Source organism: Carica papaya, chromosome 8, assembly GCF_054855325.1.
Source record: "Carica papaya isolate Zhongbai chromosome 8, ASM5485532v1, whole genome shotgun sequence".
Lineage (NCBI taxonomy): Eukaryota > Viridiplantae > Streptophyta > Magnoliopsida > Brassicales > Caricaceae > Carica > Carica papaya.
In genome coordinates this window covers 30,216,443-30,229,156 of record NC_142316.1, presented here as the reverse complement: position 1 = coordinate 30,229,156, position 12,714 = coordinate 30,216,443, and the positions used below count along the sequence as shown (strand labels likewise).

The 12,714-nt window shown below is 35.6% G+C and overlaps 2 protein-coding genes across 2 annotated transcripts; both read right to left on the bottom strand.

Annotated features, from left to right (window-relative positions):
- Positions 1 to 1,132: 1,132 nt before the first annotated feature.
- LOC110822632 (structural polyprotein) lies at positions 1,133 to 7,828 on the bottom strand. Its single transcript, XM_022052782.2, has 5 exons — positions 7,718 to 7,828; positions 6,630 to 6,985; positions 6,258 to 6,396; positions 1,992 to 2,294; positions 1,133 to 1,462 (listed from the first exon to the last, which is right to left on the bottom strand). Exons 2-5 carry the CDS (start codon positions 6,725 to 6,727, stop codon positions 1,346 to 1,348), a joined length of 657 nt encoding a protein of 218 aa, XP_021908474.1. The 5' UTR covers positions 6,728 to 6,985; positions 7,718 to 7,828; the 3' UTR covers positions 1,133 to 1,345.
- On the bottom strand, positions 7,335 to 11,033 carry LOC110822631 (Leucine-rich repeat protein kinase family protein). Its single transcript, XM_088208990.1, has 2 exons — positions 8,959 to 11,033; positions 7,335 to 7,828 (listed from the first exon to the last, which is right to left on the bottom strand). Exon 1 carries the CDS (start codon positions 10,846 to 10,848, stop codon positions 9,031 to 9,033), a length of 1,818 nt encoding a protein of 605 aa, XP_088065116.1. The 5' UTR covers positions 10,849 to 11,033; the 3' UTR covers positions 7,335 to 7,828; positions 8,959 to 9,030.
- Positions 11,034 to 12,714: the final 1,681 nt, after the last annotated feature.

The window sequence follows — 12,714 nt, the reverse complement described above, 5'->3', positions numbered from 1 at the left end:
GCAGTTACATTGAACAAGAAATATAGACAGAGATGGACTGGGAAGAAGAGAGGCGTGCGCTTTGCTTCTTTCTTCCTTTTTTTTTTTTTATTTTTTTTTATTTTTTCTGTAAGAAAAGCTCAATTATTTTCAAGAGGGTTTTAATTGTTTAGAATTTGGTGTTTCCCCCACTCATCCAACTTTTTTCAAAAGAAAAAACATATTATGGTAACTTCCAGTTCTTAACTATCAATATTTTTGAACAATTAAATACTAATATTCATGATTTGTCACTTTTATAAGATACTGCTTATTTGTTAAAAAATAAAATTGTGCTCATAATTTAAAGCAAAAACTTCACGACTGAATAAATTAAAACTAAAAAATAAAAGATATTTAGAAAATAAGTTAAAATTAATAATTTTGCACAAAATAAAAGGTAAATATGAAAATTTACAAATTTAGAAGTAAAAACAATAATACCATATATTTCTGGTTTTGTTTTTATAATTTCAGTCTTACCATACACGTAAGCTGAATTGCCGTAGTGGCGCAGTGGGGAGAGGAAGAGACGGTACGGTGTGTTGATTATGTTGTCACCGTCAGTGGCATCTGTGCAACCTCAACCTCTACTCACTGCTGTGTCAAGAAGCTCACCAGCACAAATTCCAGCAAAATGTTACATATATATATATATATATATCTGTGTCTGCGTCTGTGTATATACATATATGCATATACGTACAGATAAGTTAAACCAAGTTGGGCAGTCATGTCAAGAGTAAAATCACAGAAAGAGAGTGGCTTTCATTTGTTCAAAGTCAATCCCACCTGGTAATATGAATTTGAAAATTAATTTTTTATTTAAAAAAATAAAAATAAAAATTTTACTGACAATTTGAGTAAGAAATTATGAATTCCTGTCAAATTAGGAAACTAAGAAAAGGAAAAGCAAAATTGTGGTGCTAAACTTGATTGAATGTTAGAATGATATTTGTTTATTTGCTTAGGAAAGCAGTACGTTGAAATGTTTATAGTTGGTTAGGTATTCAAAAAGACACCGAGGCAATGAGAGGAGGCCTTATGCCACTGACTTAAACCCGTCAGCAACAATTAAGAAATATTTGGTAACTGAGGCTAACCCAGGAACAAATGAAAAAACCAAGCTATGTTCATTAGAAAATGATTTATTTATCAAATATAGAATACAGAAAAAGAGAAACGCAAACAACACATGATTAGTATACACTCGGCCTGAATCTTAATAGGGTTTACTTGCTGAATGCTTCTGTTCCGGGGGGGAAAAAGAAACTGTTGTGTTAAGAGTGATATATACTTCTTACCAATTGAATAACTGGCCTCCAAATTAAAACCTAGAGTTGGTCTGAATCCTCCCTGGTACCACTCCAGCTGCAGCAACAGTCCGCTTTCTTCTCACATACACTACTGACCCGCTGATAAGTAATAGACCCAACATAATCCCCTGTCCAGTATAGCACAAAATACATATATTAGATGATTTTATCTAATAATTACAGGCATGCATTGGTTACGGATGCTAGATGATAGCTCATTAGTAAATAGGGAGGGTGCAAGTTTTCCTAAAGAAAATACATAAAGCAGGATGCTAAAAATGCCAGCATACCAACTCATGCACATCATTAAAGAAGCAAGATCAAGTCATTCCTCAAAAATCCAGAAGACAAAAATGCACAGCCCTTTTTAGGACGGCAGAATACAGTCTTCAGATAATAACATCAGTAATTTAAGAATAAGGCACTCATGATTGGATAGGTTCCTCGGGGGAATCTTGCCATCCCCTAAAAGTTGAAGAGTTAATAATTTCAGTAATTTAAATACAATAAATATAATTCTCAACATGGCTATGTTTACTTTTCGGAATCCTAGAATGAGAATTCAACTCCACATAATATGCCAGAGTCCAATAATTAAGGGCAAAAAAAGACGTGGATTGGATAGCAAAATAAAGTGAGCTCTAATAATGTGCGTACCTCGAAACCAATTACCGACAACTTCTCTTCATTTACAGCTGGTATGCAGCTTCTGTAAGTAATATAAGCTTGTGATCCACCCCTTGATGTGGATGAATCCTCCAGTAAGCTTCTAAGTTTTACAGCAAGAAGTCGTTCTGCATCATGCAGCTCCGCATGTGGTTTTGTACCATCCAAAGAGGTTTCAAGATCAGATCTACCATTCACAGTCTTTCTCCCATTTGCATTTTTATCATCTTGGATCTCCACACACCTCAAAGGAATTCGGTAGCCGGTCTCACTACATCGATATTTTTCATCATTCTACACAAAAATTTCAAAACATTTAAAAAGGACCAATAAGTACAAAATGAAAGGAAAAGCAAACTGTGGTAGAAAGACGAACGAATTTCAAAGATAGAGAAACAGGAATGCAGTATTGTACGATTGACCCAGAATGGAAACAGGCAGATATGGATTGTTTTGATATTAGAAAATATTTTTATCATATATATATGTAATTTACTATTTCTATGTATTTTCTAATATACAGCTTGTTTATGAAATATTAGCCAAATTTATGAGTTTTTTTTATCTTTTTATTATTTTCCTTTCTTACAATGGGGTAGTATCTTACTATTGATAGGATAATGTGACACCCCGTTTTGTATTGGTCCTTTTTGGTGTCAAACTTTTGCTTGGTTTAAAGGTGGTGACAACACCAAGTGGCCAACTTTTGTCGCCTCTCATTAGTCCATAGATTATAGAAACTACCTAGTGGCCACCTTATGTCACTTCTGATTGGCCCAAGACTTCTAGCAACCCTTTAATTGGACCAATGAGTTGGATACGTGCTATTAATTCTTCTCTCCCTCATTTTTGCTACATAAGACACTAGATGGAATGAAAAAAGGATGATGAAGACTTAGTTTTCAATAGATTTCGAAGTACATTTCCCACTAAAGTTCTGTTTCTGCTTTATTGTTTTCTACCGTCTAGAGAATAGAGCAGCAAACAGGATTTTTTTAGAAACATGCTTCAAAGTTTTCAAAACAAAAGAATCATCATTTTCATCCTTTTTCGCATTACTCTAAGTGTCTTATATATCCAAAAATGATGAAAAAAGGAATCAATAGCAGCCTGCTGACTTACTAGTCTAACGAGGAGTTGCCACCAGTTATAGACCGAAAGTTGAGACAAGTTGGTTGCAAGGGGGCTGCCACTGTTTATGGACCAATGAGAGGCAATACAAGTTTGCCAATTCGGACTGCCACCATCTTTGAACCAATCAAAATTCTAGCATCTATAAGGACCAATAGAAAATAAGGTCTTATACCATTCCATTAATAATAAGAAGCCACCTTCTACTAAGAAAGAAAATAACAAGAAAATAAAATCAAATGACTTGTAAATCTATTCGATACTTTCTAAATAACCTATACAATATAAAACAAATAAACTGTAAAATTACATAAATATTACAAAAGTATTTTCTAACACTTAAAACAAACCATCTTAGCCTATTCCTGTTTTGCATCACTGAAACACCGCTCAGTCACACAATCACTAACTAATATGGAATTAACAATGCTCATGAGAAAAATACAAGGGTAGAAAGAGAAGAATAGGAAGCGAAGAGAGAATTTAATCAAGGTGAGGAAAAAGAGTAAGGGGAAAGAAGCGAGAATGAAGAAGAAAATCTTAAAAGAGAATAGAATAGAGTTGCCTTATATAGCAAAAATAGATGATAAAAAGAACCAATACCAACCTGCAAACTGGTTAGCCAATAAAAAGTTGATACCACTCTTGCACCAATGAGAAAAGAGACAAGCTGACCACTAGAGAGTTCTCACCATCTATGGACTAATAAGAGATGACACAAGTTATTTCAACCAAAAAAAGAAAAGAGATGACACGAGTTGGCTTGCTACCACTTTCGGACCACTCAAAAGTTGGCCACTAGAGAGTTAAACTTCATTTACGGACCAATTAGAGGTGACACTAGTAGGTTACTTGGTTTTTCACCACTTTAGGATCAATCAAAAGTGCGACACAAGTTGGCAACTCGGAGTTTGCCACACCATCCCATCCATGGTAAGGTGTCCATCTCATTTAAGGAAAGAAGGAAACAAAAAGATATAATGAAAATAACTCCTAAATCTAGGTAATATTTCCTACATCCTTACACATTATAAAGCATAAGAAAATACTAAAATTACATTATATTTTCTAACACTGAAAAGAAACCTCCTTAGCCTGTTTACAATCTGCATCAAGTTTACCTCATAATAGCATACAGGATATAAAGCAAGTAAAACAACAAATGCTATTGCAAGCATTGACATGACATATAAACAAATATTACAAATTCAGTTCTATTGTTGGTCAGGTCATTGATACCCACATGTAAAAGATATGAAAGGACATAAATGTGCCATGCTACTTTTTTTCGATTCTGTTGCAGAGTTGAAAGAAGAATTTTTTTCTTAGAACCACTTGAATGGAGTTCAGTAAACAACAAACTCTTAGACTCTCTAAGGAAGCTTCTCAATGTGTATCATAGGAAAAAGAGTAAAACGAAAAATAATTGTAAAGGGAAAGGATAGAAGAATAATTAGATCATGCTCCCACTTGATTACATGCACTTGATTGAGCAGTCCCAACGGTTGTAAACAATAGGTGTGCCCAACGAACAGGCACCTCTCTCCCGACCCTGGCCTATATTTGAGAGTTAGTAATTTGATGCACAACTTATACTACCAAAGATTTTGTTGTTGTGGTTTTAGATTAGGTCATTGCCATGACAGCTAAGGTTGCATTTTGTGAAATCCTAATTACATGTTGAAAAATAACATGATTGTTCTCTTTCATATAAAGACCAAGTCACATATTGCTAAAAAGTTAAGTTGGAGTTTTTGTAAGCCAGATATCTAGATCAAAAAAATTGGTGAAGATTGTGATATTTCATTGCTTCTATTCTTATAAGAACTCAAATCACATACTACCAATAAATCATATTATAACACATGCCAACATGGTAGTTGTGAATATACTTGAAATGGATATTAAAGCTTAGAATGGTGAATATTATGATATTCATATTCACATCATAAAGGCATGTGATTATCCCCCTCTATATAAGAGTTCAAGTTGCATACTACTAATAAGTTGAGTTTGAGCTTTTGAGAGTAAGTGAGTTGAATTCTAATAGTTGTTGGACTAGCAATATTCGGTCCAAAAGCTTTATACATTTGGTTCAAAAACATTTTATTCTCATTCAATTTTGAAAGTTCAATTATTTAATATGAAGAAGTTAGTCATATATATGCATAATGAAGTTAGTCATATATATGCATAATTTAATCATCTCTACTCATATTATCAAATCCGTAAGCATGAAGTTGTTCTCCCACTTATCAATGAAGGAATCACAAAAACACTTAACTTGAGTTGGATATAAAACTAACTTGAAGTTAAAATATTACTTTCCAATGAACTTCTCTCACATTTCTATTGTTCTTTCAGTCCTATTCTATTCTATGGAATACAGTCCGGAACTAAATATCAGCGGACACAGTCTCAACATAAAATGAAGAAATTAATTTGAAACTCCATGATTCTTAATGCTAATATCCAATCATATCTCCCGTCAGGCCACAGAAAACTCACTTAAACTAACATGCCGTCCATTCCAAATACTATACCAGTATAATAACACTTGAAACCTTCCCAACAGTAAAGCTAAGTAAGTAACCACAGTGAAAGATAAAATGAAGACTAAAATCAAATTGGAAACTTTTTTAACCTTTTATCACCTTAAAGGCTACACCAAACTTCACCACCAAAAACTGGATTACCAAATGCCAGTGAACTAGGATAGAACTTTGTAACAGACGAACTGCGCTAACTGGAAGAAACTGCAGCTATGCTATATATCTTTTCCTCTTTTCGTATCCCTCTCTTAGTTTTGCCTAAGATTACAAATGCAAGAAGGACGAGTAGGAATGTTTACAGGAAAGCATTAGAGCCCAGCACACAAGAGGGCAACTTCTCACAGAACAATCCGAGGAACAAAAAGATCCAAAATTTCCAAAACTCATTTATCATGAAATTCAGTTCCCAAAATTAAACGGGAGACTCTAAGCTGATCGCCCTTCAAATCACATAAGATCCATCACAAAAATCGACAGGATCCATTGGAACCAGACATGAATAAAGATTCATTTTACCCGAAAACAAATCCAACCAAACAAAAGAAACCATGAAAATAAAAGGAGAGATCAAAACCTTTTCAGAGTAGAGGCAGGGAACGCAAGGACCCGAGCGAGAGCATTCAAACGTTACATTAGTTCCTCCAGAAACTTCCTTGAAGCTCAGCAGAGCTCTATTCGCTACACTTTTCGTTGTACCCTTGCTTCCAGAGCTTCTGCACTAATCAAGTCACAAATTATCTTTCAAGCGAAAAGGGCTGCAAATTGAATTTTGAGCCGGTGTGTGTGCAGATAAATTAGCAAGATTTGCCATCAAATAATAGCATACACTTATATATGCGTGCGTGTGTGTGTGTGTGTGTGTATAGATATATTATGCATGAATTACTATAGATATTTTTAGATGAATAATACACGGAAACAAGGAAAAGAAGCGTCGATGCGTTACTGTTGATCTGCTAAGGCAATATGAATAGAAGATGATTCTGAGAGGACAGTTGCTATAAGCAGGAGAAGAAGAAAGCGTGATGAATTCGGAGACGGCATTCTTTCTCTGGTCTTCCCCTTCTTCGCTTGATTTCGGAATTTTAAGAAGAAAATAAAAAACAAGACGGACTCAGGTCAGTAGTCTTGAAAGGGGGGGGAAATGAAATTTGGGTCATGAAATGAGATCCATGGGATTACGAATAAGACCCTGACCCGACCCATTTTCAATTTCAACAATGGGCTCTCCCGCTTGCGCCTATTGGTTTAGGGCTCAAGATCGGGGCTGTATGCCCTAAGAAGAAAACCACAATGGGTCACCTGTAGAAAAGAAAATCAATCAAATTCTATTTTGATTAATTAATAATTTAAAAAATCGTAATAAAAATAAAATGGAATTATAATTTATAGAATATTATTTTTAGTATTTTCAAAAAAATTATTTTGTTTATTTTATTCATAAATACATTTGAATTTAGGGAACGTAACACTAAAGAAATATTTTTATTTAGCAAACAAATCCAAGAGTTATTTTTTTTTTTTAATTAATGGTATCATCGTAGTACCTCTCCCCCATTTACGTAAGCTTCAATTTAAATCATAATTTGTACTACAATTCGAACCCTAATATCCAATGTAAGGAATAAAAGGAAATCTAGAGAAGATGAGCTAGCAGCAAATATGTGTAGAAAAAATTAAAATTGGTACTTCAATTCAATTATATGGAACATGTAATGTAAAAAAAAAAAAAAAATGTTGACATATTAACTTAAAAAGAAAAAAAAAATACTACGGCTGAATGAATAATGAGAAAATATTCTATTTTGAAATTCAGTTGGTTAATTGTACATGTGTGTATTTATTTGGTGGGTGGGTCAGCTAATTCTGAAAAATTATTGAAACTACCCATCTGATTTGAAAGTCTTTTAGGTTAGAAAGCCAAGCCAAGCCAAACAAGGTTGGGTTGATTGATTGATTGGGTTGACAGAGATACTTAGACCTAGGCGATGTGGGATCAATTGCATGTGCTCTTGCCATAAATTGCCCACTCACCAAACGATGCCGTCTTCATGGTCCCCATCTCTTCTTCTCCTCTCCAATTCCATTGCCTTTGGGACGCAGTTAATACAGTCACGGGTATTCTGTGTTATGCTCTTCCTACACCTGCACATTTTCAATTCAATTCCTTCAAATCCCGATTCCTCAACAATTATAGCAACAAGAAGCACCTCTTGAAATCGTAACTTACACTGCACACACAATAATATTCTATTCTACTTGCTTCATCCACACAACTAATCTGATCAGTTCAGTAATTTCGCATCTAGAAACACATCATCATACTTTCTGTTACAGAAATATATGAATGACACAAAATTTCCATATATCTATACATAATTACATACTACATAACTTGATACACGAGCCTCCCTCTCAATCATCATGCCTGCATAGCTCCTTCAAAATCCATCTCAATCCCTCTTATTGTCACTGCAACAGCTTCCATTGTTTTTTACATCATAATAATTGAGATTCTTGGTTCTGTAAACAACAGTATATGATGATGCTGACTCATTTTGGCACTTATCAATAATGAGGTCCGAGGTCCCCGATAAAATTTTAACCAGATAAGTGGTGGAATGCGTTGGACCAATCAGAAGTACTTTCTGGTTCAAATTATTCTAATTTATCTCCATAAAACAGACTCTTGAGATGAAAAGGAATTCTCCAAAAGAGAGCCATGAAAATTAAACATTCAAGGAAAGCTCCTTCACTAGCCATACTTGGATAAACTAATAAGTCTCTCGTCCCTTTCACAAAATTTTGTCTTGATATGACTTCATAGAAATAAAAGAAATGGGTACAAAGTTGATCTTGAAAACTAAACAACAAGGACAGTTCTTATGGAAGTAATTCATATATGTTCAGAGATATTTTCAGTAATAAAAGATAATTACCCAAGGAAGAAAAGAATCAAAGGATTCAATCTAGAATGATTATGAACACAACATCAGCAATTTGGAAGAATGAGTTCACTAGAGGAGTAAATTCATGTGGTATGAAATTAGAATTGCCTTAATATTCAAGAAATACATGCACAGAAATTCCTGAAGAAACAGCTTAGAACAAACTCTTGAGGGTACAGAAACAGCTTTCTCCAGGATGAAAACAGCAGATTATTTTGACTGCACTAAAGCTACAAGCTACGGTACATAAAATACTTAATGTAATTTACAGAATTATCAAACAAATGTGCGTTAGAGCAGGTGATCCTGTTCAAATGGAAATCATACCCATTGCTAAGAGCTCCAAGAAACATAGAATACAGCAAGGAAGTTCCTCTTCTCGTCTTGTTGCCACCAAGATTAATCCTTGTAGTCAGGATCTTGTTTGCCAAATATCATCGGGAAATCATTATACTGCTCAGACAAGCCATGCCTCTCTGCCATGCTCTTCAATGACTCGTAAACCTGGTACATAGAAGGTCTTTCCTTCGGTCTAGACACCAGACAACTACAAGCAACCCTCAAAAATTGCATAATTTCATCATCATGACCTTTGCCACATATAGATCTATCAATGACATCCTTCCCTCTACCACTGCTTATCGCTTGATTGACCCAATCCACCAGAGTTCCTTTGAATCCTTCCTCAGCAGTACTGATCTCAAGAGGTTTTTGTCCAGTGACCAACTCCAAGAGCACAATCCCAAACCCATAAACATCCCCTTTAAGTGATGCAACCATGGTGCTAGAGTACTCGGGAGCTAAATATCCAAATTCCCCCAAATCCACATTGGCAAAAGAGCTGTCATTCGAATCACGAGAACCCAATAGCCTAGCTAATCCAAAATCTGTAATCCGAGCATCAAAATCATCATCGAGAAGTATCACATTCGAACTAACATACTGGTGCAAATAGGGGGGCTGGCAACCATGGTGCAGCCAAGCAAAACCTCTGGCCGCACCAACACCAATTTTGAGCCTAGTTGGCCAATCTAAAACCCCAACATGATCAACACCAAACCCAACCTGATGTAACTGTGAGTACAATGTGCCATTAGGCATGTGCTTATAAACCAAAAGTCTCTCCTCCTCCACGACGCAAAACCCTAAAAGAGGCACCAAATTGGGATGCCTTAGCTGGCCCAACCTATTCATCTCTGACCTAAACTGTTTTTCATTAAGCTTACAAACTCTAAGTCTCTTAACTGCGAGCGCAGACCCATCAGGCAGCACGGCCTTGTAAGAAACCCCAGTTCTCGTTGAGATCACGATATTCTCCGAATCAAAGCTGTTGGTTGCGGCGATCAAGTCCGCCAATTTGATCTTCACGATGGGTTTTTGGAACAGGGTGACCTGAACAAGCTTGTGTGACCTCAACAACTCAACCCAGCTACTGTCATCCTTAACACTACCAACACCATAACCTTTCTTCTTCCTATCGCTAACCCTGAAAAAGAACCACCACCAAATCGCGAAACCAATAATTAAAGACCCAGCGGCACCAACGACACCGGCGACTATAATCACGGCAAGATTTTTAGCGCTCAACCCACCGCATTTCGACAAGGGTTTCCCGCAAAGCCCGCTGTTCCCGTCAAATCCGCCATGCCCGAATCTCGATAGATCAGAAGGAATCGAGCCAGAGAGATCGTTACCTGATACAGAAAACTGCTTCAAACGATCTAACCGGCTGAGCTCGTAGGGGATTGAACCCGAGAGTTTATTGTTGCTGAGGATGAGACTGTTCAAAAACTTGCAGTCGGCGATCTCAGGGGGTATGGAACCCGAGAGGCGGTTTCCGGAGAGATCAAGGGTGACGAGGTAAGGTAACCACGAGCAGATTTGAGGGGGGACGGGACCCGAGAGATCGTTATCGGAGAGATCTAGAGCCTGGAGGCTGTGGCAGAGCTTGAGGGACTCTGGGAGCTCACCAGCGAGCTCCATAGAGGTGAGTTGCAAGCTGATGATGCGATTCTCCCTCTCATTCCAGCAAGAGACACCCGTGAGCTTGCAGACAGAGGCAACGGAGTTGTTGGTGAAGGTCCAGCCGTCTAGCCTATTAAGTGGGTCAGTGAGCGAGTTCTTCAAGCCTTGCAAGCACATTACATCGTCCTCAATGGATAAGCAGAGAAATGGAGTTATCATCATCAGCAGAAATAATACAATCGGCATCTTCATGGTGATAGTTATTTTCTCGGTTGCTCTTTTGCTAGGATTAGGGTTTGGAAAATGTAGAGGATGAGGGGGGAGGAGGAGGAGGAGGAGGAGGAGGAAGAGGAGAATTTGCGGCCATTGACAGCGTTTTCTAGAGGGACATGAAGAGAACGTTTGTAGTAGCTGTTTTGACTGCCAGTTGAAGTTTGTTTTGTTTGCTTCCTAGTGATTTTTTGTTCTGGGGGAACAAACGGCGCCGTTTTTTTATCTATTTATTAATTTACTTATATATTTAATTGTTTTGTAATATTAAAAAATGAAAAAAGAAAGCGGGTAATTTGGGGAATTTTTCGTTGAACGCTATAATTTTTTAAAAAACATTAAACGGAATCTTCACTCGGTACACGTAAATCTTTTTACTTGTTTCATTTTCGAGGAAATATTTTTACTAATAATTCAACGAAAATTTTAAAATGCAATATTTCCTTAAAAATGTACTATTAGATTAATTTGCATTTGTCAAATAGATAACTTTTTAATTAACTATTTTTATTCTTTTAGTACATAAATACATATATATAAATATTATTCACAGGATAATATAAATTAGCAATAAAAACAAAAAAAAAAAACAAGCCAAAAAGAAAGGGGGGGTGGGAAAAAAAACCCAAGTTTACCAAACACCGCGGAAAAGAACACTTACCACAGTAAAGTTGATTCTGACCAGCGGGATAATTAATTATAAAGATTACTTTTCCCTTTCCCTTCATTTTGAGAGAGGGGGGTGATGTATTTGGATGATTACGAAATTGGGCTTAAAGAAAGACATGTAAGTTTGATTTGTGGGCTCTGAATTTGAGATTTTGAGAGGCCGCCATAGGCTTTTCAAGAAGCAGGCAGGAGATGTAAGGGTGAAGTCCAAGAAAATCAATTTGTAAATCTTAAATGGCAGTGACGAGACGAGAGAGTCACGTCAAATTTAGTAGTGAGAATTTTTTTTTTATTTATTGAGATGAAGTGGAGATAATACTCAAATTCGAATCATCTCAAACTTCAATTATTATTTTCAATTATTACGTAGTTGGTTATGATGGGAATTTAAAAGGAAAATAAAACTTTTTTAAAAATAAAAAATTGGAGATACCCCAAAAGGACTTTTTGGATTAAACAGTGAAGGGGGAAGGTGTCAGATTCAAAAGTAAAAGGGAAGAGATAACTAAAAGCCTGTTTTAATCAAGTAAAAGCCAAAAAGCAGGAACCAAAAGCTTTAAACCTCTCTTCATTAAGCAATTGATTGGCTCAAACTAGTGAGAGAATAAGTGCTCTTTGCTTTTTGCTCATTTGGATATTCAAATCAAACACCCAAACTTCCCTCCCTCACCCTTTTTTTTCTTTATATCTTTTCCCTTTTTTGCTTCTTACTTTATTCATTAGTGATTCTCCGTTGCCTTTTCCTACATCTCAATTTGGACTACTGAACCGCACGAAGAGATTCAAATTACTTCCTCCCCCCCCCCCCCCCCATCTCAAGGACTTGTAACAAATTAATTGTTTATTCATGAAATTCTTTATGTAGATTTTTGTTTTTTATTGATATAGTTACATTTAACTAAATCTAATTATTATGAAACATTCTTTTCATCTAAATACGTCATAATTTATTAGTATAAATCTAATTTGATCATTATAATTTTATCTACGTACTAATAATTTAAATATTTATCATCGTCAAAATAAATATTATACACTAATTATCGTTAACTCGTAATACATTCATAAAATAATAAATTTTATATAAATATATTATAAATTAATAATAATTAATTTATAATATTTTATTTATATTGAAATTATCTCTAATTAAGTAAATTTAACCTATTATGAAACGTT

Coding starts and splice junctions, on each gene's coding strand:
- LOC110822632 (XM_022052782.2), bottom strand. CDS start 6,727: ATGCCGTCTCCGAATTCATCACGCTTTCTTCTTCTCCTGCTTATAGCA. Junction 6,397..6,629: donor ATTGCCTTAGCAGATCAACA/GTAACGCATCGA, acceptor TGATTAGTGCAG/AAGCTCTGGAAGCAAGGGTA. Junction 2,295..6,257: donor CCTGCCTCTACTCTGAAAAG/GTTTTGATCTCT, acceptor ATTTTTGTGTAG/AATGATGAAAAATATCGATG.
- LOC110822631 (XM_088208990.1), bottom strand. CDS start 10,848: ATGAAGATGCCGATTGTATTATTTCTGCTGATGATGATAACTCCATTT.